The sequence below is a fragment of the Lotus japonicus genome, chromosome 5, assembly GCF_012489685.1.
Source record: "Lotus japonicus ecotype B-129 chromosome 5, LjGifu_v1.2".
Taxonomy (NCBI): domain Eukaryota; kingdom Viridiplantae; phylum Streptophyta; class Magnoliopsida; order Fabales; family Fabaceae; genus Lotus; species Lotus japonicus.
This window is the reverse complement of record NC_080045.1, coordinates 12,602,061-12,627,178: the sequence shown is the minus strand read 5'-3', so window position 1 is coordinate 12,627,178 and position 25,118 is coordinate 12,602,061. Positions and strand designations below refer to the sequence as shown.

At 35.7% G+C, this 25,118-nt stretch overlaps 3 protein-coding genes across 3 annotated transcripts; 1 reads left to right on the top strand and 2 right to left on the bottom strand.

Moving 5' to 3' along the window:
- Positions 1-182: 182 nt before the first annotated feature.
- LOC130720682 (zinc finger protein JACKDAW) lies at positions 183-2,673 on the bottom strand. The gene is given in 4 exon segments (XM_057571362.1): positions 183-346; positions 349-1,261; positions 1,492-1,888; positions 2,103-2,673. Coding segments are annotated over 4 exon segments (1,563 nt in total). The 5' UTR covers positions 2,245-2,673; the 3' UTR covers positions 183-235.
- A 15,497-nt stretch (positions 2,674-18,170) lies between these two features.
- LOC130718863 (uncharacterized) lies at positions 18,171-19,033 on the top strand. Its single transcript, XM_057569491.1, has 2 exons — positions 18,171-18,537; positions 18,623-19,033. The coding sequence occupies exons 1-2, from the start codon at positions 18,370-18,372 to the stop codon at positions 18,821-18,823; spliced, it is 369 nt and encodes a 122-aa protein (XP_057425474.1). The 5' UTR covers positions 18,171-18,369; the 3' UTR covers positions 18,824-19,033.
- An 826-nt stretch (positions 19,034-19,859) lies between these two features.
- Positions 19,860-24,413, bottom strand: LOC130718862 (syntaxin-71-like). The gene is made up of 9 exons (XM_057569490.1): positions 24,065-24,413; positions 23,854-23,979; positions 22,539-22,698; positions 22,331-22,416; positions 22,123-22,191; positions 21,964-22,008; positions 21,772-21,834; positions 21,587-21,663; positions 19,860-20,165 (listed from the first exon to the last, which is right to left on the bottom strand). Exons 1-9 carry the CDS (start codon positions 24,218-24,220, stop codon positions 20,150-20,152), a joined length of 798 nt encoding a protein of 265 aa, XP_057425473.1. The 5' UTR covers positions 24,221-24,413; the 3' UTR covers positions 19,860-20,149.
- Between the last annotated feature and the right edge of the window lie 705 nt (positions 24,414-25,118).

Sequence of the window (25,118 nt, the reverse complement as noted above, 5' to 3'; positions counted from 1 at the left end):
GACTAACCTTGAGTAGATATTATTAATTTAAAATATATTCTTTGTGTTAAAATTAATATAAAGAGAAAAAATCATTTCTTAGTGGAGAAGAGAAGGAGTAAAATTTTGTGTTTATTCAATATTAAATAAGTGGAAATATTTATGAAGAAAACATAAATCTTTTAACATTACATGAGAAGATCTAAAAGCAACAACAAGAGCCAATTGAACATCCCATTAAGCCTCCATTTCAAATTTATATCTTACAAACACTTGACATGAACGAACTTTTCTCAGAAAAACAAAAATTCACTGATTGATTGACTGTGAATTGATTCAACCCCATTGTTGAACCTATGGATGCAAAAACTTTGCTAGCTCTTGAGGTAGGAATTGAGGACCAGCTCCTCCTCCACTCACGCCAAGAAAATCTCTTGTCAAATTATGATCCGCAGCGTTTGAAAGGTGGAGCTTCATTTTCCCATTGTTTTGCATCACAAGTTGATCATAAGCGTTTGATGAATGCGCCATTGAGCTGAAACTGGCACTATTCCCCATTATGGCTTCACCTCCATTTGAAGTAAAATCCTGTGGTTGCTTCATGGCCTGAAAAACCTGGTTAATCTCATTACCATTATGGCTATTATTGTTGAGAGTAGTGGTAGTTTGAGAGGAGTTAGGTGATGAGGTCATCACCCCAAAACTACCACTGAAAATGGAAGGGTTGTTGGAGCTTCTAGTGGATCCCATTTGAGCTGCCTTCTGAAGAAGGGCAGTTGCTGACATAGGAGAAGCAGGTTTTGATGAATTTGATTGCTTATTTTGACCCTCAGAAAGTGAAAGGCTTGCAGTGTTTGAATTCGAACCAGGAACAAAATTAGGCAACATTGATGAAGACCCAATCATGCCATTATTGTGAACCTGTGGTTGTTGCATTTGCACAATCTCAGGCAAACCCAATGACGACGACACGAAAATCCCTCCCACATCGTGAGGATGATGAGGAGGAGGGTTTGCCTGGTTCAACCACAGCGACAAACTCGGCCTAATATGTTGGTGTTGGTCACCAGCACCCATCAAAGAGTTATTGTTGTGGTTGAAATCCAGGCGAAACCCGTGTGGGCCAAACTGCGGAATGCTGCCATCAAAATTTTTTGGAATCAAAGAAATACAATCTTCATCCTTGAAATTCAGATTTGTAGAAGAAGTAACTGAGGTTAGCCTAGCACTCTCTTCCGCCAACGCATCACAGAAAGCTCTATGTGTTATGAAGCTATCCTTTCTGTTCATCATTCAATGAAAACCAAACAAAAAGCAAAAAAATTCAATCGCCATTAATAATTAAGGAAGCAGCATTAAATTCACAAACCTAACAACGAATGAGAAAACCTCGGACATGTTACATAAATATGAAATGTAAAGAAGCATTTAATTTTTATTCTTTTGCAATAGAAGAAAGCAAAGATTTGCTGAAAACTAAGGAGATTGTGTTTGTGTGTATTAATTACGTGCCTGGAGAAGAGGGTGCCACAGTCACACTTGTACTCCCTGGTGCCGCATGTTTTGGTGTGAGCTTTCCAATCTGATTGGACTGCGTATTTCTTGGAGCACTTCTCACACTTCCACTTCTTCTCACCGTGCTTTCTGCTGAAGTGCTTCTTGATGCCGGTGAGGTCGCCGAGTGCTCGCGACGCGTCGTGGTGGACGCAGGTCTTCTCCGGGCAGATGTAGACCTTTTTACGAACCTCCTTGTTGGATCTCTGCCGGAGCTTCCATGGGAGGTTGTGGCCTCTTCTGTGGAGCTGGAGATTCTGGTCTCTCTGGAAGCCTTTGTTGCATATTTCACAGACGAAGCGGTTCGTCGCCATGAGGGTCTTTGGGGAGAGAGCAATGACCTCGGCATCTGGATCTGCAATCAAGAAATCACAATGCAAAGTTCATTAGAGGAAGAAAAATCAGTTCGTTCAGATGCAGACTAAAAAGCAATTATCGAAGCTTATTTAGTACTTTTTCTAGCATAAAAACTCTGATAACTATTTTATATTTATTTTTGTATCTAAAGGGAGCTCATAGTAGTAGAAAAGATTAAAGTTTTAATTTTGTCAATAATGATGATGTCTAACCTGGTGTTCCGGGCAGGTTTCTCTTCTTCTTGGTGGTGGTCGGAGCATTAGGTTTAGGGTTAGGGTTTGTGTTTTGCTCTTGAGTGCTAAACCCTCCGAGTGGAGTGGATAATGAAAAGGGGTCACCTGGGATCATTTGCATGTTTGAGAAAGCTATATAGCAAAGGGAGGTGTAGTGGTGGCTATAGAAAAGGCAGGTTGCAGAAGAAAACAGGAAAGTTTGAAAGGTTTTCAGAGAGTACAAGGAAGAAAACAATGGTTTTGGAGTAGCAAAAGCCAAGAAACGAACATAAATTCTTTTGGAGGGTACCCCAAATTCTTTTGCTATGCGTATCGTTCTGCCAAAAGACAAGAAAAAGCCATAAACGAAACTTGAGTTGAGTCGAACCAAAAATATTTAAAGAGACTGAAAAGAGAAAAACTATATAATACTAATGCAAGAGCTTCCAACTTGTGATCCGGTTTCTTGTTTGTTTGGTTTCATTTCTGAGGAGATAAAACCAAAAGCCTACTATATAAACATGTAGGAATAGGATAGCTATAATATTTCATGACCTCGTTTCTCTCTCTCTTGCTGTGTTTGGTCTTGGGAGTAGTCTCTTTCTCATCTTGTTTAATGGTGTCCTCAAAGACGGTGAGCCATGTATTCTGATGGGCCACCACACTCAAATTGCACAAACTCTCTCTCTCTTTCATTGTCACACACAGGGACATACAAAAACAAACACAAACCACACGCACAATATTGTGGAATGGTGTGTCTTGTGTTTGAGGGATCGAGAGTGTGTTTTGTGAGAATTAATTATGTAGAGTAAAATAATTTCTGAATGAAAATTTAACAAATTTGAAAGTAATTATGTTAATTTGATTTAAGATCAAGAAACAATTTACCTAGAAGCTAGAGAAAGTAATTTATATGTTAAACATATATGATCAATTTATTATGAGATTTCACCAATGAATTTCATAATACTATTTAACAAAAATCATTTATTATAAATGTTTTAAACATAAATTTTTTCACTTTTGATATGATTAATTTTGTTATAATCAATTTCATGGAAATCACACGAATGCTGATGCTAGCACACAGCAAAAACTGTTTTTTAAATTTCTTTTAACTTATTTTAACACTTTTTAATTGTCGATAAATTTTAACTAATTAGTTAGAGAGTGTTAGAAAAAATGGTGTTAAAGTGTTAAATTTAAATGTAGATGGAGGGTAGTTTCTTTGATGACCTTATTTTCTAGCACAAACTCCAATTTAAAAAAAAAAAAAGCTTTCGAAGTAAGTACTAGCTTTTCGTAGAAGTGAATAAAAATATGATCTGATATTGAATTTCTCGAGAGCTAAATAGTAAAAGTAGTAGTACTACTTGTAGCTAGACTCATAGTATATAGTAGAGATGATTGTTGTGGTTGACTGCTTGTGAGTAGTAGTGTGCATGAAGTTGATCTAGAAAATCAAGGTTAAAAAAAGTGATTCCGTGGTTGTTCTGCCCAAGGGTAACAGAAAAGTGGTTTACCTTTTACCAGAGCCTTTATGAGAAGTAGAATGATTAAGCCATAATTACAGTGATGAAGATGCACACCCCTTTTTAGCATGCGAGAGATTAAAAATCAGGATCAGATCAGAGTCACGTAGTCATAGACAAACAGCGCGCAGGGTCGACAGTGATGAGATTGTATATAAGAGGGTTTGTGTGTGGGGTCAATGTCCTATGAGTGGGGCCTGTGTGGGGAGGGTGCTCGGTTCCCGATGCAAGGTCATAGGACCGTCCGTGATACCTCTGTCTCTGTCAGGTTCATGGTGTGGGACCCAAAATTGGACCCTTGATGATGCACCGTTGATCCATCTCCAAAAAAGTGTGAGTGATCAATACTTGTGCATTAGCATACAGTGGCCCTTACAGGTACAAGTTCATCATAGAAAATCACAGGTCGAGTAGATACAATACGACAGAAGAATTATAGAATATTTATTTCCTAATTATTTTTATTTATTTATAAGTTTTAGTTATGAGTTGTTTGATAATTTTGTATAAAAAAAATTAATTAATACGTATTCATTGAACAAGTTTTTTATGTCTCTCTTTGATATATAAATTTCATTAAAGAAAAAATAAGATGGTAAAAAAATTAATTAGAAATGTCCATTTGGTCAGTTCCAGACCAAGATCATCGGTCTTATGAATTTAATAACACCAAAAAATCAAGCTTGCCAACGTTCGTTCTCAACTACGGATTAGTCACGTTTGGTTTTGTATGATGGTGGTTTTGATAGGTGCATTCGCACGTTTTGTCAATCCTGAAAATACTCACAAAAAAGAAAGATGAAAAAAGCAAATTCATGTTCCATACAACACAACACAGAAAATCTAATCTTAACAAAATACATCAAATCCCATAGAAGAGGAAGTTTCATCGCTGATCTGAGGAGGCTCCTACTCAGTCGCGCCATCAATATTCCAGTGAAGTCTGCTCCATCATAAGGGTAGAGAATGAGGCTTTTGGTTCCCAAATCCTTATGGTCACTAATCTTGCCTCCAGGCAATGGGAGCTAAGAGGTCGGGGAGAAAAAATTTACCAATCTTCTTGTGAGATTTCTTGATGATGTCTTTGTCATGATGTTTAGCAATAGTGGAAGAATGTTTGAGGTGGAGTGAGCTTCTAGTTGGGGTTTCAGAGGATGTTGTTGAAAAAGGCTAAGTCTTTAAGCTAATACTCTGTGGCTTTTGGGTTTGTCCCCTTGATCTCTTCATCCTCTTTGTCCTCCTATTCTTTGTCTTCTCACAACTCAAGGATTGGGATTTAAGGCATGCAACAATATCTCCTCTGTCGTGACAATCTCCTCCGTCGTGACGAGATCTCTCTTTCAATCTGCAATATGGATGAGGAGATGAAGCTTCCACAAATATACGATAGGGAGAAGGAAAGGGCGAGAATGGTGTTGAAGGTGAAAACGGTGGGTGGCATTGATGGAGAAGATGGTGAAAGCAAGAGAAGAGAATGGATCTTTGTGTGGAGGTTGTTGCAGCAAAGGGGAGAAGGGATGTGGTGGTGGCGGTGGGCAGGTGGCGGTTGAGAGTGATAGATAGACTCAAGAGTGTGGCGGCTAGGGTTGGAGATGTTGAGAGTGAAAGAGATCTTGAGAGAGTGTGGCTGCTAGGATTGGGGTTGGGTATTTGAGGCTTAAGTGGGTTGGGCTTGGAGGTGCATCGTTTTTTTCTGTTTAAAGACTTGGTTCGGTCGGGCTGGAGCCCAATCTAAAATCACCTGCTGCTAACCACAGAAGATCAGTTTTTTGAACAGCACGACCCTAAACTGAAGAGAATCGTCCGGTTGCACAATAAACTCGAGTTTTGAGGGTTTGGGCTAGGTCGGACCGGATGTTTTGGATAGCGCTAATTTGTATTATACAACAATTTTATTCTATCCCATTATCATAATTTCCTTCCAATCTCAGATATGAGAAATTCCCATAGAACTTCCATATTGTGGCATCTTAGGCTGCCGACGGTGGGGAGTGATTGTTTGTGCTATGAGAAGCCACAAATAAGGAGTGACTTTGGTAAGGTTTCTAGGTAAAGGGACATATAAATGAACCAATCGCACACCAGAATGAGAGGTATTCTGAAATTGTATAGGTATGAGACCGTACAGTTGAGGACGACTCATAAGATTCTAATGGTACTACTCATAACAAGGTGCATTCTCTTTTCGGGAGTCCAAGTCATAAAAACTTCAAGATTAAGTGTGCTTGCCTCAGAAGATGGGTGAGCTCCTACAAAGTTTTCCTAGGAAGCGTGTGAGTGAGGATAAAATGTTCTAAAAAATGCTCGTGTTGTTACCTTGATGCTAATTGTCAAATCGAGTTGTTACGTACACATGTCATATAGTGGATCTCTTTTATTAATACATACAAGCTTTATTAATACAATACTAATTGGACTCTTTTTTTGTGTCACTGTAAAATGGACGTTACCATGTACTTTTGTTCTCCCTAAACTCCGGGGGTCCTAAGCTCATAAGGTAAAGTCAAAGCTTAAGTTTTGGATTACGTTAAAGGGAAGATGCCTCAGATGCTGGAGCCCAAGTTCCCCCATAAGCATACTTTTTCCGTTGGGTTGTTATGGGTTTCATAGAGCATTGATGGTGTTATATAACTAAGTGTTAAGGTTGACATATTGAATGGGACAACACCACTAATTCGGGTGGGAACAACGGTGGGAGTTACGACTCCCTTATTTATTGAGAAGGAGTTATAACACCTTTATTTATTGAGAAGGGAATGAGACGTTGGTTCTGGCCGGGTTTGGGATTACCAAACAAAGGGTAGACAACCCTCCAAGTCCTAAGTGATTAGCTCAGAGAACTTGAAGTTCGGAGTGTGCACTGGTTTTTTGTTTTAACCAAGAGATATCATCACATTCACTAGTTAATTATGAGATCTCACATCTAGTGTCACGGTCAACGCACTAAGCGGTAGAAAGTTTGACCAATTAGTTTTTTTCATATTCAAATAATTGAACTCTCAATCACTTGCTTAAGGGACATGTATTGAACCATTATGTTGTTGAAGTACATGTGTGAATGAAATATTCTAACATTATATTTAAAACAAGGGTTGAACAACAAGTGTGTGAAATGACTCATTCATTATTGCCTTAAGATTTTGTGGTGAATGTCTATAGATTATATCCAATTCACTTCGCGAAATTCTCTTAAAAAATTAAGATGAAAGCCAATTCATCTTGGCTCGATTATTATTCAAACAAACACAAATGCTTTTTTATTTTTCCATACTAAAAAGAAATTTAATTTTTCTTTAAAACTTCCTTAAGCAAAATTTATTTACATATTCCACATGTCATAGTTTTAGTGAAAAATATATGAGAAAAAGGATGATGCGCCAACGGTGTAAGGTTTTTTTACACCGTTAACCAATCAAATTTCAAGAATGTGTCACCTCAATTAATGAAATTAAATAAAAAAGAGAAATTTTCTCACATTCATGAAATCTGATTGGTTGACGGCGTAAAAAAAATTTACACCATCAGTGCATAGAAATTTACTCAAAATATATACTCCTTGAATATTAATAATTTCATCATGTTAGATTGTTAGTTGACGTACGTACATTCCTATATACGCGTATATATTAATGCTAGATTGTCTAGGAATTATATGATGGTTTTGTTAATTTAGTCATCCCACGACGATCATGCCTAGTTTAAAGGACCCACATGGTATTTAATTAATTATCTAAGGACCTTTTAAAAAAATTAAATTGCTTTTATAATTGTAATTTTAATGTAGTGAAAGTCAAATAATGTCTTCCCACATAAGTAACTGCTAAGAATTGAACTTTCAATCTAAGAATTTTTTTAACCATTGCGGCCGGTGTGAATAAATACTCCTTCCGTTCCTATTTATCAGTCCAGGAGGAGAAGATTCACACAAATTAAGGAAAACAATTAATTATATTGATTTTCATAAAAGTATTATTTGTTTTTCTATATCACCCTTTAAAATGTATTTTATCTTTCTTCATTTATTGTTTCTGTAAGGGTATTTCTTAGAAAAACATCAATTAATTAATGCTCTCTTGAAACTCTAAGTGGACAGATATATAGGAACAAATTTTTTTCTTCAAAGTGGACAGTTAATAAGGAATGGAGGGAGTACTTGTTAAAGAGAATAAATATTTAATGCAATATTAATAAAAAATGCAATTATGGTGAAGGACTTAACCATTTCACTTTAATTTTTCTTTTGGTCTTGACAAAGGTATTCCCACAACCAACAGCCGTGAGATTAATCTATCGCCCCGCGGTCAGCGCACTAAGCGGTAGGGGGCTGCCCTGAGATTCGAACCCTCAATTACTTACTTAAAAATGAAGTGTTGCACCCCTGCACCACTACACCAACCCACTTCGTTCTATTTCACTCTATTAAAGGAATTAGTTTTCACGAATATTGAAAAAAAATCTGAGATATTAAAAAACTATGAAACTTAAAAGGAATATTGCCAACTAATTAAACAAGGACTAAAAGATAGGTTTGGGGATTACTTGATTGACAAAGACACCTCACCTTACTTAAAATCACCCTCCCATAATTAATGAGATAATAATTATATGATCACAAAGCCAACACAATCATTTAATAATCTCTTTCTTTTGTTGGATAAATTTCTTATTTCATCAAATTCAAATCGAAATAGATTTCTCTATTTTTAGTTACACTATAACCAAAATTTACTACACATTCAACTTTTCTGGCAAGAAAAAAGAAAATCATCTTAGAAATCTATGGGACTAGTGTTACACGCACATGCATGTATACATATTGCAGTTGCACAATCGATCCTCCTATTTATAATCTTACCTATTTTAATTGAACAATAACTAGTTAAGGAAGCCAATAATCTGCTAGTTGCATAGAATAATAGTAGCCCAAGCTAATTAATCTATACCATATGCAGTCCTCGTGATTAAAGATTATTTAGCTTTGAAAATTTATACATTATGATTCCTAGTCATAACTCTTTCGGTCTATTTTCAACAACCCTACGTGTGTCATGTGAGAACAAAATCTGCTATCACAAGTAACAAAATTGGGCTTTTTAATTTCCACCCCAACTAACTATTTAAAACTAAGGTTAATATGAAGACTAGTTTTACGTATATAGACAGAGAGCCCTGGTTGTCTCACACAGTATGGGTGAATTCACTTTTAATCTTGTTACAAAATCACTTCTCCATAAAAGTTATATTTATAGGGCGATTTGTTTTATGGTTGCGTGTCTCATAATCACTTTTTAAAAAGAAAGTAGAATGTATAATTTCAGAGGTTATCATAACTTAGATTATGCATTCTCCATCAACTCAACACGCCCTATTCAAACACGAAATTAGTTTTGATAAAGATGATGAAAAAAGTGAGTTAAAAAAGCAAAATTATTTAGGTTAGATAAACATTCATAAAAAAAATGGTTTTCATAGGATAAAATTGTAAAATTTAGTTGTAAAAATTGGACACCTAATTATGTTCAATGCAGAATATCCACTCTAATTAACTTCCGTTGAAATTGAGTTTAGGACTAGAATTAAATTTTTGATATAATTCTCAAATATATCTATAATGTTTTTCAAAATTGATTTTACCCATGTGAATTGATTCTTAAGTTTTCTATTTGCAAGTTTGTCATTGCTGCTCAAATAGTTCCACAACATGATTTCGTTGGTTGGTTCACTAGCTTCTGGTGGCATGGCATTTAGGGTGGGTTATTAGACTTTTTGTAAACCCCTTGAAAATTTCATTTTGACTTTGCAAATTGGGTACTCTTTTTCCTTTCTAGGTTTTCCCAAGGAGGTTTTATCCTAGGAAGGTTTTAATGAGGCCTGTTTTGTTAAGTCTATTTTCAAGAGGGTATTAGGTGGGGTAGCTTCGGCATTGGTAGGTTTTTACTTTCGCTCTTGTTCATTAGTTTTCTTTTCTTCTCTCTTCTTCTTATCATCTCTTATATTTGGTTCAAGTACCTCTTGTACTTCTGTTCAATATATGTCTAATTGTCTATAAAAAAAAATGTTTGTTAATAGATAAGTGTACACGCATATCTATCGACTTGGTCCACATATGCATAGACTAGCTAGTTGACTTTCATTGCAATATGGATTAGATGTGGAGAGGGTGAGCCTTTACCGTCCTATAAACCTAAACCTAGCTAATTAAGTGTTTAATTATGCAATTAATAGTAGGACCATCCTACTTTATTAGTATATCATTTTCAATCCACATGTAAACACGAGAATTATTAAGATCATACATTTAGCCGGTTGAAGTGAAGTGCTTAATTAGTTTGGTACCTTAAACGAGATTAAAATGTGGGATATAAAACGATATAGACCAATAGAAAATCGTGTATTCAATAATATAAATGAACTTAAAAACAATGTTATTAATTCATTATTTTAATTTTTAGAAATTAGAACAACAAAATCATCGGCTTTTTTTTAATAAAATAGCAAAATTATAATTTAAAATAAGGTATCATACTAAAAATAATGATGGGTACCATAGAATTCACCTTGGATTAACCCCATTTTTGTGGTCATGATATATCCAAGTATCCAAACGTCAATAAACGTTAACCTCATTTGGTTAATCTAAAAGTAGTAATTAATGAAAAAGATGGGGCCCTCCAATTGCAACTCCTACATCGCCCTCACTTTTTTGATTCCAATAATGGTAGTAAATACTCCTATATTAAGTTTTTTAATTTTGTTACAACTCACAAGAGGTAGAGAATAATATATTAATTTGAGGAGCAATGCTATATAGTACGAGAGGGCACATACGAAGAATGCACGAGAGTAATTTTGTGGCGGTTTTAAACCGCCACAAAATTACAACTGCCAAAAAAAAAGCAAACCTACTATTTCTGGCGGTTCAAAACCGCCACAAAATTACAACTGTCAAAATAAAAAAAAAAGCTACGGTTTCTGGCGGTTTCTAACCGCCAGAAAATGCTTCGTGCGTGGTGCACGAGCCCCAAGGTCGTGCCCCACAGCATTTTCCTAATTTGAGTTACTATATTTGGGTTGATAAAGAAAAACCTTAATTCACACTTGCTACTTGCCTCTATTAGTAAAGGTTATATAATTTATTAAGGGGATTAAGAATATGGCATTATGAGCTTGTAGCTTGGCTAGCTAGTGGAGTTCCCAAGGAAGAGAATTAGGTGAAAACTAGCATTCAAACCAACAAATAATTATTCCCGCCGTTCCTAAATAACTGACACTTTAAGATTGTTCCACAAGTATTAAGAAATAACAATTAATGTTCTTGTTTTATTAAAATTACAATCTAAACTTCCTACTATACCCTTTATCTCTCATATTAATTCTAACTTTTCAATTTTTCTACCATCAATAAATGAAGGGTACAATTGGTAATGTATAATTAATGTTTTCTTGAACTTTATAAAGTAACAGATAATTAGGAACAAAATTTAGTTAAAAATAGTGTCAGTTATTTAGAAACGGATGAGGAAGTACTACTTAGCTATAGAATTAGAGAATAAACTCAATAAAGTATTTGAAAATGTGGGATCAATCTGATTTGACAATATTGTATTCAGGAATGTGCAAGGGATCGGCGCACAGGGACAGGGGTATACGTTACATCTTTTTCTATTTACATTATAGTTAATTTGATGGGAAAATAAAGAAAATATAATATGATTATTATAGTAACTGGGGGGAAACGTAATGTGAGATGTTATAAAAATACCAGACAACTCAACTGCTTCAGCTGGCTTATTGCACCTGGAGCTTCACTTCAAAGTTCCAATCGAAATATTATTTATTTCTCCATCGATCATCATATTTTGGTATCCTATGATCAATTCCTCCAGTCACTCAGTAGTCATATGGACAAACATTCAAAGCCCCATGTGTGAATTAATAATTTCATAATTTGGAAATATTAGTGAGCCACACCAAAACATAATGATCACAAAAACATATATTTTCTTATCTATTTAGTTTCTGTGTGCATGTCACCAAAAAAAATAGGCTTAATAGCACTTTTGGTCCCCCACGTTTCAAAAATGTGCAATATTAATCCCCCACATTTGAAAATAACAAAATTAGTCCCACACATTTGACAACGTGTGCATTTTTGGTCCCACCGTTAACATTTTAACGTTTTCCGTCAAAAATCTAATTAAAAATTAAACAAAAAATGGAAAATATTATGAAATTAATTAAAATCTTCCCCTTCATCATTTTATCTTCTTCTTCACCTCCAACCTCCCCAGGCACCACCCAAACCATAAATCATGAATAAATTGATTTTTCCCAACACATAAATCATGAATAAAAGCATGAATTTTTTTCAACTCAAAACTCAGTTCCAGAAACCCAAAAATAAAACAAAAAACATGGAATCTAACACCAAATATGTGTTAAATATCTTCTTCACCAACAATATCAAATCCTCTAACAGGCCTTCCCATTCCAGCAAATCATCTTCATCAAGTCATCCTCTAACATCATATCTTCTTCACCAACAATATCACCCAAGCCCGTTTCCATTCCACACAGACAACACCACCCATCAAGCCATCTCCCTAACCCAGAACCCCCCGCCCACTGCAACCCAATCAGATCTACAACGTGAAGAAAAGAAAAGAAAAGAAAAATCAAAGCTTTCTTCAGATCTGGGTTCGAAGAGGCGGTGACTCCGTTGTTTTGAGAAGCTTCGAAATGTTGGTGGTGAGCTAATGACTCGATGGTGAGGAGCGGTGGTGGTCGATTGCTGCAACGGCTTGTTGTTTGGAGGTGACGGCGGTGTGGTAGTGGTGGTGGCTCTAGTAGAAGAAGGGTTAGGGAATGAGAACGATTTGTGGTTATGGTGTATTGAAAGCTTTCTTCAGATTAGGGATTTTAAAGGAAAGAGAAAGGGAAAAGTGATATAAATGAGATATTTGGTGGTTTTGTGGTTATGGTGCTTGAAGTTTGTGGTTTTGATGGAAGAATGATGAAGATGATGAATTAAAAGATCTGGATTCGGTTGCTGTTGGAGGATGAAGTTTTATTTTTTTATTTCTGGCTTAATAGCACTTTTGGTCACACAAAAACGTTAAGTTTCTAACGGCAAATTAGCTGAGGGACCAAAACTGCTAACGGAGATAAACGTTGAGGTACCATTATGCTATTTTCAAACGTGGGGGATTAATATTGCACATTTTTGAAACGTGGGGACCAAAAGTGCTATTAAGCCAAAAAGATAATATATATTTCCACAAATAATAGTAATAGTTTTATATATTAATACATATATTTACACAAAAAAAAGTTTTATATATGTATTAATAGTAACTTTAATTTAGTTTTCAGGTAGGCCCGGAAAGGAATGAAACTTATGGTATCACATAAAAATACAATTGATGACTGATGACAATTTTTTTTAAATACATATGTTATTCCATTGAGATAACGACATATCCCTAATATCAAATCCACCCATTTAATAGATTCTCCATCTTCCCCACAAGCATATAGAGATCCAAAGCCGCATCGTTCATTCTAGCTTATAAATCAAAGCTTCTTGGACTTAATTAGCTTGCAAATTGCAAACACCTCTACTGGATCCACTTTCCAAATTAAACTACAATATTTTGTCATCCAAAAACGCGTTTTAGTGCAAGTTTTTCAAAGACTCTAGCAATTCTATGTTGGTATAAATATTTGCTGATGGTAGAAATTTTCTATGCATAAACAATGAATATACATGCATTAAAGAGAGAAAGGGAGAGCGGTACTATATTCACAAGTGGATCTACTTGCTTGTGTATAAAGTAATCAAATATTAATTCCAAGCCAATTTCTTCCTTTTTATTTGACATCCAAGGCATCATAAATAATACTTATTGCACTATGGTAGATATGTAGGGGGAAAATTTATTCGAATCATCAATACTTGGAATTAATACACCATCACATATAATAATAAAACGGTAATATAACTCTTAAAGCATTCTTATATGTTCTTTTGATTCGTGGAAATACGCACACAACCGTATACGACAACAACCGTTAGCACCTTCCACTTGATCTCATCCATTGTGCTTCCTACTAATAATATATTTGTCGCCTTTCAAAAAAAGACCGTCCACTTGATTTCTAGTCTCTTTGCAAGCCCACTATTCGATGGAGTATTGAGCAGTTAAAAAAGGTAAGAATCAAGTGAATATTTTGCCCCTCCATAGAAAATTAGGAAACCCAAAGTCCATCCATCGTCAATGAAAGTCAAGTGGAGCACGCTATATGGGTAAACTGGTTGACAAGGCTTTTTGTTCTTTGCAAATACATTTGTGACCATTTTGATGAGTATTTTTCCTATTTCCATACATCTAGACTATTACGGTAAGTTCTACAACTCATCAATTTTACCATTCATGTGGTACGTACAATTATTTAATTATTTTAAAGTTCAGAATTTATATCATCAAATTCACATTTTATATCACCAATTTCACATTTTACAAGCTATACTAGTACAAAAAAAAGTCATGTTAGCAATATGGATGACTTAAAGTTAAAACCTTAACTAGATGAATCTTCATAGGCCTTTATGACATGTTGGAGGCGAGGGTGGGCAAAGATGCAAAGCAGTAGTGTAGGGCTAGAGTGGTAGAGCTATGGGGAAGGATATGGTCTCTTAGAGGTGTGCGGTTGGGCGAGGATGTCGTGCGACGGCGACACGAGGCGGGGATTTGAAGAAGAGATGGTGGAGACATGGGGCTAAGGCAGAGGAGGCCTAGGGTTGGGGCTTCGTGGTGGTGCAAGGGCAAGCGGCACGGGGCAACTTGGTGAGCAAGGATGAAAGGGGTGACAAGGCTAGGGTTTGAGAAGGGGAGTGGAAGTAAGAGTGGTTAGGATCCAACCGAGTTTAGAATGACAAAAATTAGCATTGGATAAGCCGACACGAAGTCGTGGGATGATTAGATGAGTCAAATTGAGTTCACATAGTTTTTTACCATATCGACGCTAATTTGGTCAATGACCTTAGCATTAGCCTGAAAATTTAAAGGACGATGATGAACGATTGTCGGACGCAAATTTATCTTATGAATTTACTGTGCCAAAACCAACACTAAGTGGGGACCAGCCAACCCTAATTAGTGTTGGTATAGTCGGAGCTAATTAGCGGCAGCCAAGTCGATGCTACGTACCTTTAAGTGGAACATAATTAAAAATTAACCCTTTACTTGGGATATGTTGACGCTAATGAGTAAAATTTAGTATTTGCATGGAGGTTGGTGTTAAATTTTGGCGCTAAATCAAACCTTTCTTATAATATAATAATGTACTAAATTGGAAGTGTGATCCACATTTTTAAAGGATACCATATAAATTTCAACCAATAAATAATTGAGTGTTAAAGAGAGTGTTGATAGCATTTTTCAAACTATGAACTAATATAATTTTCATGTGTTGTAGTTTGCATTTGAACGAACTCGACTTCAAACTTGTCATTCACTGTTATATTGGGGTTGAAGCACCCCTTGGCTTTTTTTAGGCTTAATTGCAACTTTGGTCCTTGACGTTTATCAATTCCACGATTTTAGTCCCCCACCTAATTTAATTACACAGATGGTCCCTGACTTTGCTGGCAGTCTGCAACGTCGGTCCTACCGTTTGTTTGTTAATAGAGGAGGTTTACGTGGATGGTCACTTAGCTGATGTGGAAGTTGAATTGGAGAGAGAAAGAGACCAGCAACTGATTCAACCTTCTTCCTCGTCTCTAGGGACTCGTTCGTTCTTTATCTCTCCCCTTTTCGCTAAATCTCAAGCTTAGAAACATCTTCCTCACAGTGCTCTGTTTTTTAAGGAGGAAGAGGGTAGAAGATGACCGTTGCAGGTCTCACGTGCAACTCATGTGCTTCCCTCTCTCTTCGGTCCTTCTTTCTCTCTCCAATTGGACATCCACGTAAGCCTCCTCCGTTAACAAATAAACGACATGACCAACATTGCAGACGGGCAGCAAAGTCAGGGACCATCCGTGTAATTAAATTAGGTGGGGGACTAAAATTGTAGAATTGGTAAATGTCAGGGACCAAAGTTGCAATTAAGCCTTTTTTTAAATAAAAAAACCTTGTCCTTCACATGAAATTCATCAACGCTTATGAAATTCATTGACGAGTTTCAATCTACCATTAATATGGTATACTTATACACAACACACAGGTTGGGTAATTTTATTGATATTTCATATACAATCTTTACTTGTTTCCATTAGAAATTTAAAACCTGGCCTTGTCTCAGGCGCCACTGATTGTATACAAGACAGATTGGAAACCACGTTTTGAAGTTATATAATACGTACAGCCTAAGCAAAACAAATTGGAATGTTCTTTCAATACCCATTTCACACACACAAGAAAGAAAAAGTGTTTGCAAACTACTTGCCAATTTCTGTAATTTCTATAGATCACATTGACCATCACTCTCTTGATCTGATATTTTGAAGAGGGAAAGATAACACAAATACCAAGAACTTTATCTGAGAAGTGGGACTTCTTCATGGACTAATGGTTTCACTGATTGAAATGCAGAGAGATATGTCAAAACAGACAGTCCATAAAGGTGATAAAGAAAATTGATAATTGAGTTTATTAGATCCAAAAAGAAGAAACCAAATAACAGAATCCAGTTGGTTTTATTATGTCCCTTTAGCTTTGCATTAATGCATGTTCTGTTTCTTGGAATTTTGTGCAATAGGACTTGTGGTATTGGTATGGGAGGAGGAATAATGCCAAATGCAAGCATCTCCTGACATTCTTGGCCCATGCCCATCTTTATATATGTTCAAATCAAATCAAGTAGCTCGATTATTTCTTTTTCTTTTTTGCATGTTCAAATCCTGGTTGGTATACCCATATAGTAAGATAGATTTCTTAAGTTTTTGTTTTGAGGTTAGCTGAAAAGAGGGCACCTCTCAAGAGACTATTAACTTTCCTTCCCTGTTTATTACCAGTCACCAGACTCTGCAGAAATACTTCAAAAAAGGGAAAGAAAAAGGTGGGTCATTTTTGTGTTGAATCTAAAAGCAAGTACAATAATTTAATGCAAATAGCCGACGGTGATACGTAAACCATTAAAGGTGTCAGGAAATTCACTTTAGTGATGGTTTTAGACGACCAAAATGTGGGAAGCTTGAATAAACTACGTTTTTTAGGGTTTAAAACAGTCAGAAACGTAGGTGTTGCAGGTGATTTTCATTATACAGTGGTTCGTCAATCATTTTTTGTAAACGACCGCCATATGTAAGCCACACCGACCTTGGCGACTCCTTGACGGTCAAAGACCCACCCAGAGTGGAAAGTTAAAAAAAACATACAAGTATTTGTAACTATCTGGAAGCTCCATAATCTTGAGTCCGAAAACATATGAGAAATTCGTGGGAGTTTTAACCGCCACAACCGTGTATATTTTTTCCACTATACATGTGGCAACTTTTAATAGTTCACAATTATTATTATTTTTCAAAATTAATAGCATGTTTGGATCAGCTAATTTTTACTAAGAATCAATCATAACACACAAAAGCTAAGCTTGTCACAATAATTAGTTTTAATTTTAGAATCAATTATAAGAGGATTATAGACCAATTTCTTAATGTCAAAGTAAGAAGGAAATTTTATATTCTTTGCAAATTATTATCCAGTGTGTCAATCTTGTCGACATTTTTCTTATTTTAATTTGTATGGATGACAATGACATAAATATCTGTCCTTGGAGTTAGTCTATGTAAAGGAAAAATCTGGAAAAGCAACACTTAATTTAGTTTAAATTGAAACCAACTTGGACTTTGTGGCAGTATATATACATACATAATGCTGTAAGAAATCTCTGAGGGTAGGAGATTTGATTCTAAAAGAACCTGGATTGGACCTTCAACACTTGAACATTTCAACTCAAACAATGTCAGACAAAAGCTATACCACTTTAACCAATTATTTCTTACTTTACAATCCACTTTCTGACATTTTTTTCAGGAACTATAGAACAAAATTGAATTCATGAAACTAGTAGCATCAACATTTTTAGACACTTATAAGAGCATATTCACAATCTGCAGAGATGGAATAATTAGGCTCACACGAGTAATCTTATATCTAGTTTACAAGGGTATATTATACATGCTTCTGCAGCTAGCTAATGTACAAATTAATCCAGCTGCTATTATATGTCTTGGTGAAAATCACAATAACATTAAGTCATGCTTCGGATGATCTTCTGCAACAGTTTCTCACATATGTTGCACCGCAACTTGAATTGTTCTCTGATTTGTTCCCCTATTTTGAAATGATTTTCTCATATTGAAATTGAAGTCAAGGCTTAATTGCAGTTTTCGTCCCTGATGTATAGTGCTTGTGCAATTTTCATCCCCTGTGTTTAAAACGAGCGATTTTGGTACACGTAAGTTTGAAACGTGAAAATTGGGTCCATCCGTTAGTTCACCGTTTAAATTGGCCTACGTGGCTCTCATTAATGACCTGTACTGCCACTATGACTCCAGATAAGCTTCCATGTGATTAAAAAAAGATGAATAAAATAAAAAAATTACCATGGACATTTAAATAAGGATTCAGTCCAAAATTTCCCAATTCTAAACCCTAGAAATCAGTTGTTCGAGACCAACGTTCTCCAGACCACGAACCCAGACCAAGAACTTTCTCCAGGCTTCGTGAATGGACATGAATGGGCGAGTGCCTCAAGCTTCGTCGTCGTCTGCGACGAGTGTGAGTGACCCCCATGGCAGAAGAGTGATTTGCGATTGTGGGGTTGTTTCTCCACTTAGGACGTCGTGGACCAGAGAGAACCCAGGGAGAAGGTTTTATGGATGTGGCTTGTATCAGGTAAACATGAGGTTTTCATTCGGTTGTCCACTCCTCACATTCCCTCGATCTGAATCTCAACCCATTCTTTTGTTGAAAATTTCAGGGCAGGAAAAGGAGATGTGTGTTTTTCCAGTGGCATGATCAAGAGTTCAATCAACGCGAGAAGAAGGTGATTGCTTGGTTACTTACTGTGGTTGAAGGCTTGAAGAAGAAGGAGAAGTTTTTACTTTGGTGTATTGGAGTTTGCTGTGTAGTTATTGTGGTGTTGGTCATAGTGATTGGCCTTATGTATTGGAAGCTCTGATTTGTGTTTAGAGACTTGGTGTTTTGGTTAGGAGTTTAATGGATGTGTATGTCTATTCGAATTATGCAATGTATTTGGAGAATGTTTACCTATCAATGAAATGGAAGCAGGTCTTTTGTGTTCAAATGTGCTCTGTTTTATGATTTTTTCTTAAGCCTTTCTCTAAACAATTACACATAAAGGGTAGTATGAAAATGAATACCAGGTCATGGAAATTAGAAGTATGCGTGGACCTGAGATATCATTCACCTTTCAACCCCAAATTTAATGAGGAAAATTCCAGTAACACAAATTAAGTGCAAGGAACACCAGTAACACAAAATCTCAGAATAACACATTGCACCATTGCACTTGAAATGAAACACATCTCACAATCTTATTATGAGTTTAATTTCTATATCCGGGGCTGTCTAAATGACCCATGATAAAGTTTGGGTTAAATAACTCATCATCCAATCACATTGGAGATAAGTGAGTTGGAATTTCTATATTTTATTTATTAATTTATTTCAACTCATTTATCTCCAATGTGATTGGATGATGGGTTATTTAACCCAAACTTTATCATGGGTCATTTAGACAACCCCTTTATATCCTGACAGTGTAAAAATTTTTTACACCGTCAACCAATAAGATTTTAAAGATGTGAGAAAACTTGTACTTTTATTTAATTTCATTAATTAACGTGACACATCCTTACAAACTAATTGGTAAACTCGATCGTCACAAATTTCACATTTGCAAAATATCACAAAACTTGTGGCAATTTAAACCGTCACAATTACATTTTACATTCTTCTAATAGTAAAAGGTTGAAGCTTTTTTTAACCATCACAAAACACCTAGTTTCGATGTATGTCGTATCGCGGGAGTTCAAATATCGAGACGGTATATGAATCAACAATCATCTGAAACACGTAGTTTTAGCCGAAGACTGCTGTCACGAAAATATAGTTAGCTTAACTCGAATTACTTCTTTCATTAAGCGGATCTCTTTTTTCCCCCTCATGTTCGTAGCTAACTTCAACTTGAAGAATTCAACACAAGTCAAAGCACTCTTCCAGATTCATCAGTATCCATAATGTATAAACATAATATACCTAATCAAATATACAAAACAAGCCGCAACTACTAAACATACTAATGTTATGGAGCATAACTGCAGACGCAAGACTGCTTATATAAAGGACAGTATAACTCTCAGATAGTAGAATTTTTCACAAAGATAGAAAAAAAAAATTGAAAAAAAAAAATTGATACGATATTCTTGTGATACAAGAATTATAAGGAAACCATTCGAACACATCCGTGGTCTTGTGCATCTATTCATTTCTTTAATACACTGCAAACGCAAATCAGAAAGTTATCCCAAGAAGCAAATAAAGCATGGAAGATAAGTAGTAAACACCACCCAAGAAAATGCCAAGATAACCATTATCTCAGCAACGCTATAATAAAATGACCAACATGAATTACTTACAAGAGTTTCAGCTAATAACTCTTCCTACAGATAACAATATTAAATTTTAAGTACAAACAGAACATAAATTGTTTTCAACACAATTGCATTGGAATTGATTTATACTGTAGTTTTCTATTCTTATGTTCTAAAGAAACAATATAGGGGGGTCAAAATGGAAATTACATGCACAATCCCCAATTCTAGAAAATTATAATACTCCCTACCCTAGTTGCTACCATTACATGATTATCATCTCCACGAATATGATTGAACTTTCTATAACATGATGGTATCATTTCAAATTTCCCAGAAGTTCATTTGGCTAGAGCGGTTTGCAAATCACAAGTAACTATTTCAGGTAAACATTCTATTTTTACTGGAAAAGCATATTCTTCTCTAATTTCAAACGGATGCCTTAGCTACAATTCACCTAAACTTCCCCTAATTACAATAAAATTTGGCAGTACAGCACTATGGAAGGGTCATGAATTATGATTATTTAAACGAGGCAGTGGAGGAGATGCTAATATGAATCGCGAAGGAAATCAATGACAGGATTACCATTGTAGGAAACTAAGCAAAGGTACAAGAGACACAGGATCTAAGGAAGAATATGAGATTATGTATGTTCGGCAGTGACTTCACACTTTAGTTAAATAAACAAAGTAGGAATACACAGTTCACAAAACTGGATCGGACTAGCCAGTTCAACTAGAAAACTGATGATCCGGTCAGGTGTATTTCAGAATTCAGTGATAACTGATCAAACCGGTCCAGAACCAGTGGTAAAATAACAATTTGAACCAACTCATTTCTGTTTTATTCAATTATTCTCTTTCTAATTTTATTTTAATAAAAAATACATTTTGGCCAAATAAAAGGTCCAGTGTCAAATTATAACCAATGTACATGGATTATTATTATCTATTCCCTAATTGATTTTTTATTTTACATGACATACAATATGTTTATTAGTCAATAGTACTGTTAATTTTTAATAAAATATACTCATTGGTTTGACCACAGTTGAATTAATACACAATGAAATGTCTTAGGTGGTTCAATGACCGGTTCAGACATTGGAAACATTAGACATGCTTTACTAACAAACCATGTGCCCAATTTCAGAATTTACGTTTTAGATCTTCAATGCAAGGGGCAAAATAAAAAATGTAAACTCAAGTGACAGAGTAAATAGTTCCCATATTCAAATCAACAAGCAAATTAGGCAGGGCTAGAAGAAGTACTTTTGGCTTAAAATTCATGAGAAAAAAGTTAATGAAAAGAGATAGCAGCCTTACTTGTATAAGTAGGCAGCAATTCCCAGAATTATAATCAACAAAACAATATCGATGCAGAAATTTCGACTGGACCGAAGCTGTGTGAAAACCAAAATGCATAAAATGTAAGCAACACTGGAAGAGATCTATCACTGATATAACTAAAACTTAAAGGGAATCTTAGACCAGAGTTGTCGTTAGGTAACCTGGATAACTGTGTCTTTAAGTCTAACATTGGTATTCTTAAGGTCAGATGCTGCCTGGTCCACCTGTAAAGATGACAAAAAATTGTATCAGATTAACTTCAACTTAGCCATTCAAGTTGCAAAAGCCGATATTTCAAATTCTTTAGCCTTTGATTGGGCCATAGGGGTACTGGCGAAATTAATAATTCTCACCTTAGTGTCAATCTCATCCATCAGTGGAACTTGTCTATCCAGTTCCTGTATTTTGCACAAAATGACATAAAAACAAAAATTCAGAAACAAGTATTTGAACACACACACACACACACACACACACAGAGGAGGGAAGATAAAAACAATAAGGTAACTGACCTCATTCATATCATGTGCCATGTCTTTCAATGTATCCAACCCTTCTGCAATCACATCCAAACCTTGATCCTAAAAAGTTATATGACATATCTAATTAGAGAGTGAAGTTGAAACCCTTGCTTGACTGAGTCAATTGACATTCAACAATCAGCATATATATCAAGTAAAAGACAACAGCAAAGTTCTCACAACTGCTAAAGATACTTGCCTGTTTTATTCTACGCATTTCATATTCGTTCCTGAATCGACTTGATTCCTCAGTTTGTTGGAAGTATTCGTCATCAAATCGCCCATCTGTATTTGAGATGATTCAGTAATTCACACATAAGAATGGAGCAATCAATCCAAAAGCCTCCCACAGATGGAATACTATAACTGAATCAGCCTGAGACATTGGAATGGATAGCTTCAATTACCAGAATCAAACTTAATATCCGGACGTGAGCCCGAAGATGCCCAGCCTCCAGTTTGTTTTGGCGCAGCAGGAGTCCCATCTGGGATAGCTTGGATTCTCTCCGGCAATGCAAGAACCAAATCATTACGGGCAGCAAATTCTTGCGATGAAAGCCCCTTTACCTGTGGATATATTGTATCATGCACCATCCAAATGCTACTAAATTTGAAACTCCTCATGCAATTAAGTTACTTAGTGCAAAACAAACAAACAGGCTTTGGAGAAAACAAACAAACCAAATGTGTCATGAACCAATTATCTCAAAAGCTTAAGCTATTGGTAAAGGACATATGAATGATTATATTTCTAACACGCTCTCTCATGCAAGAGCCCACTTGGGCTTGAAGCGTGGAGTGGACAATGCACAGGTCCACCTACCATGTCCTAAAATTCAACTTTTTATTAGAAGAATTGGGAACGGCAAGGGTCGAACTCTAGACCACTTAGTTATAGAGGCTTTGATACTATATCAGGAACCAATTATCCCAAAAGCTTAAGCTATTGGGTAAAGGACATCTGAATGATTATATTTCCAACAAAATAAGCTATTGAGTAAAGGACATATGAATGATTATATTTCCAACAAAATGGAAGATCCAATTTGGATACAGGCTAGAAGGGTGTATGAGACCTTGAGCAGTTGAGCCTGTACTGATACGGACTTATCGGAGCTTATCTAGTAGAAAAAGCACTACATAAGCTTCAATAAGTGTTTATTGGTCCAAACGGGTACCTTCTTTTTTGGATTAAGCATTTTCACTGTATAAAAGTAATGTTTGGAACTTTGGTTAAATTGAATCATATTTCATAAACTTAATGGCTTTTCGAGAAGCTAACCAAGAAAGCTTCTCCTATGTCAATAATAAACTGAAACAATCAGAGTTATAAACAGAAATAACAAGTCTGCTCCTTTTCATAGATGGATAGTTGCACTAGTAAAATCAGATGTCATACAATAAACAACGTGCTCTTGGATCCACAGTTAAATCTTCCAGAATCACTTCTCTCCCAATGAAAGCTATTATCAGTAGTTTCAACCAAAATCACTTCTCTTCCCAACCTAAAAACCTAATAGGTTTTCCAACACACAATCTGTCTTGTTTTTCTCAAAATTCACACATTAACAAAAAAATCTCCAATTCCATTAAACAAATCATCTTAGCAGCAAACAAGCTATTACTTAGATTCATTAAGCAAAACAAGTCAACATTCATTGCAGCTTAACAACTCCAGCTACAAAATTGATGAGAATTCCCAAATCAAAAAACCCAACAAACCTTTTTGACAGCCAATTTCTGCAACTTGGGAACTTCTTCAAGCAACCTAGCCTTGGTTCGACGAATCTCCGCATTGATCGCTACAGCAGAAGCCTTACCTTTCTCCTTAGAAGCAGTTTCAGCTTTCTACACAAAATCGAGAAATTCAACTCGAAATCGTTAATTCCCATACAAGATTAGACCAATTAGGGCACAAAATCAAGACACTGACCTGATTGAGTGCCTCGATGTCGGCGTCGACGGTGGCGTAGAGTCTGGCAAATGCATCGTCGCCGGAGAGGTTGGATTCACGGTGGCGTTCGACGTCGTATTTGTCGTACTTGTTGCAAATGGTGTCAACTCTGGTTAGAAGGTCGATGACGCTCATGGTGTGTGGTGGTGGAGTCAACAATGGAATCTTATTTTCACGAAGTCAACAATAACTGAATTTGGGGATGGTGGAGTTCGATCTGGTTCTTGTTTCAGCAGAACTTGCAAAGGAAAGAGACTGTAGACAGCTGTATCAAAGTAGCAACAATGAACATGGAGCAGTTTTTTTCTATTTTTTTATTAAATAAAAAACTCTTTTGAGCTGGTAGAAGAAACTTGAAATTTGAAAACCTGATTCTGTATTTTCTTCTTAGATTTAATTGTATATTTCATCACTTAATTTAGATTATGTGCCATTTAGGTCCCTTTCGTATTTCAAGTCCTTCTACTTTAAAAATTGTGCACATTTGGTCTCTCTCAATTGCCATATGTATAAAATCATTAAATCATTTTTTTTTTTTGAAATACTTTAGTGATGGATTATTTTTTTAATAAGCAAAATGGACATGTATAAATATAACAGGACACAAGGGGTGCTCTAACCCTTGTACAAAGAGAAAAAAGAAAATAAAGATCAGCAAGGCAGAACCCAGATAGAAAAGGTCAACTCTAGAAAACACGACTAGAAGCAAAAAAACAACGACATCAATAGCATGCCCTTCTCAAGATAACCGTAAACCTTCAGAGAAAGAATGGGTCAGAACTAACCAACAGTGAACAACAACTGGACAATAGAGGACTCCCTTCTTTAAAATCATTAAATCATTATTTTCTTTTGAAACACTTTAGTGATGGATTTGATATATGATACACTTGTACAAGTTTTAAAAAAATGGTAAAAATTTGTTAAATTTTGAAGGATTTTGGAGGAAATGAGATTTTTTTTATAACAACAGCAAAGAAAAGAAAAAAAGGCAGAAGAAACTAAGGCCTTAAAAATGCCACGCCAAGCGCAT

What these genes read in the sequence shown, in the direction of transcription:
- LOC130718863 (XM_057569491.1), top strand. Translation starts at nt 18,370, where the DNA reads ATGGACATGAATGGGCGAGTGCCTCAAGCTTCGTCGTCGTCTGCGACG. An exon ending in ATGGATGTGGCTTGTATCAG is followed by an intron (nt 18,538 to 18,622) that starts GTAAACATGAGG and finishes TGAAAATTTCAG; the next exon opens with GGCAGGAAAAGGAGATGTGT.
- LOC130718862 (XM_057569490.1), bottom strand. Translation starts at nt 24,220, where the DNA reads ATGAGCGTCATCGACCTTCTAACCAGAGTTGACACCATTTGCAACAAG. An exon ending in GGATATTAAGTTTGATTCTG is followed by an intron (nt 22,417 to 22,538) that starts GTAATTGAAGCT and finishes TCTCAAATACAG; the next exon opens with ATGGGCGATTTGATGACGAA. An exon ending in TTAAAGACACAGTTATCCAG is followed by an intron (nt 21,664 to 21,771) that starts GTTACCTAACGA and finishes GTTTTCACACAG; the next exon opens with CTTCGGTCCAGTCGAAATTT.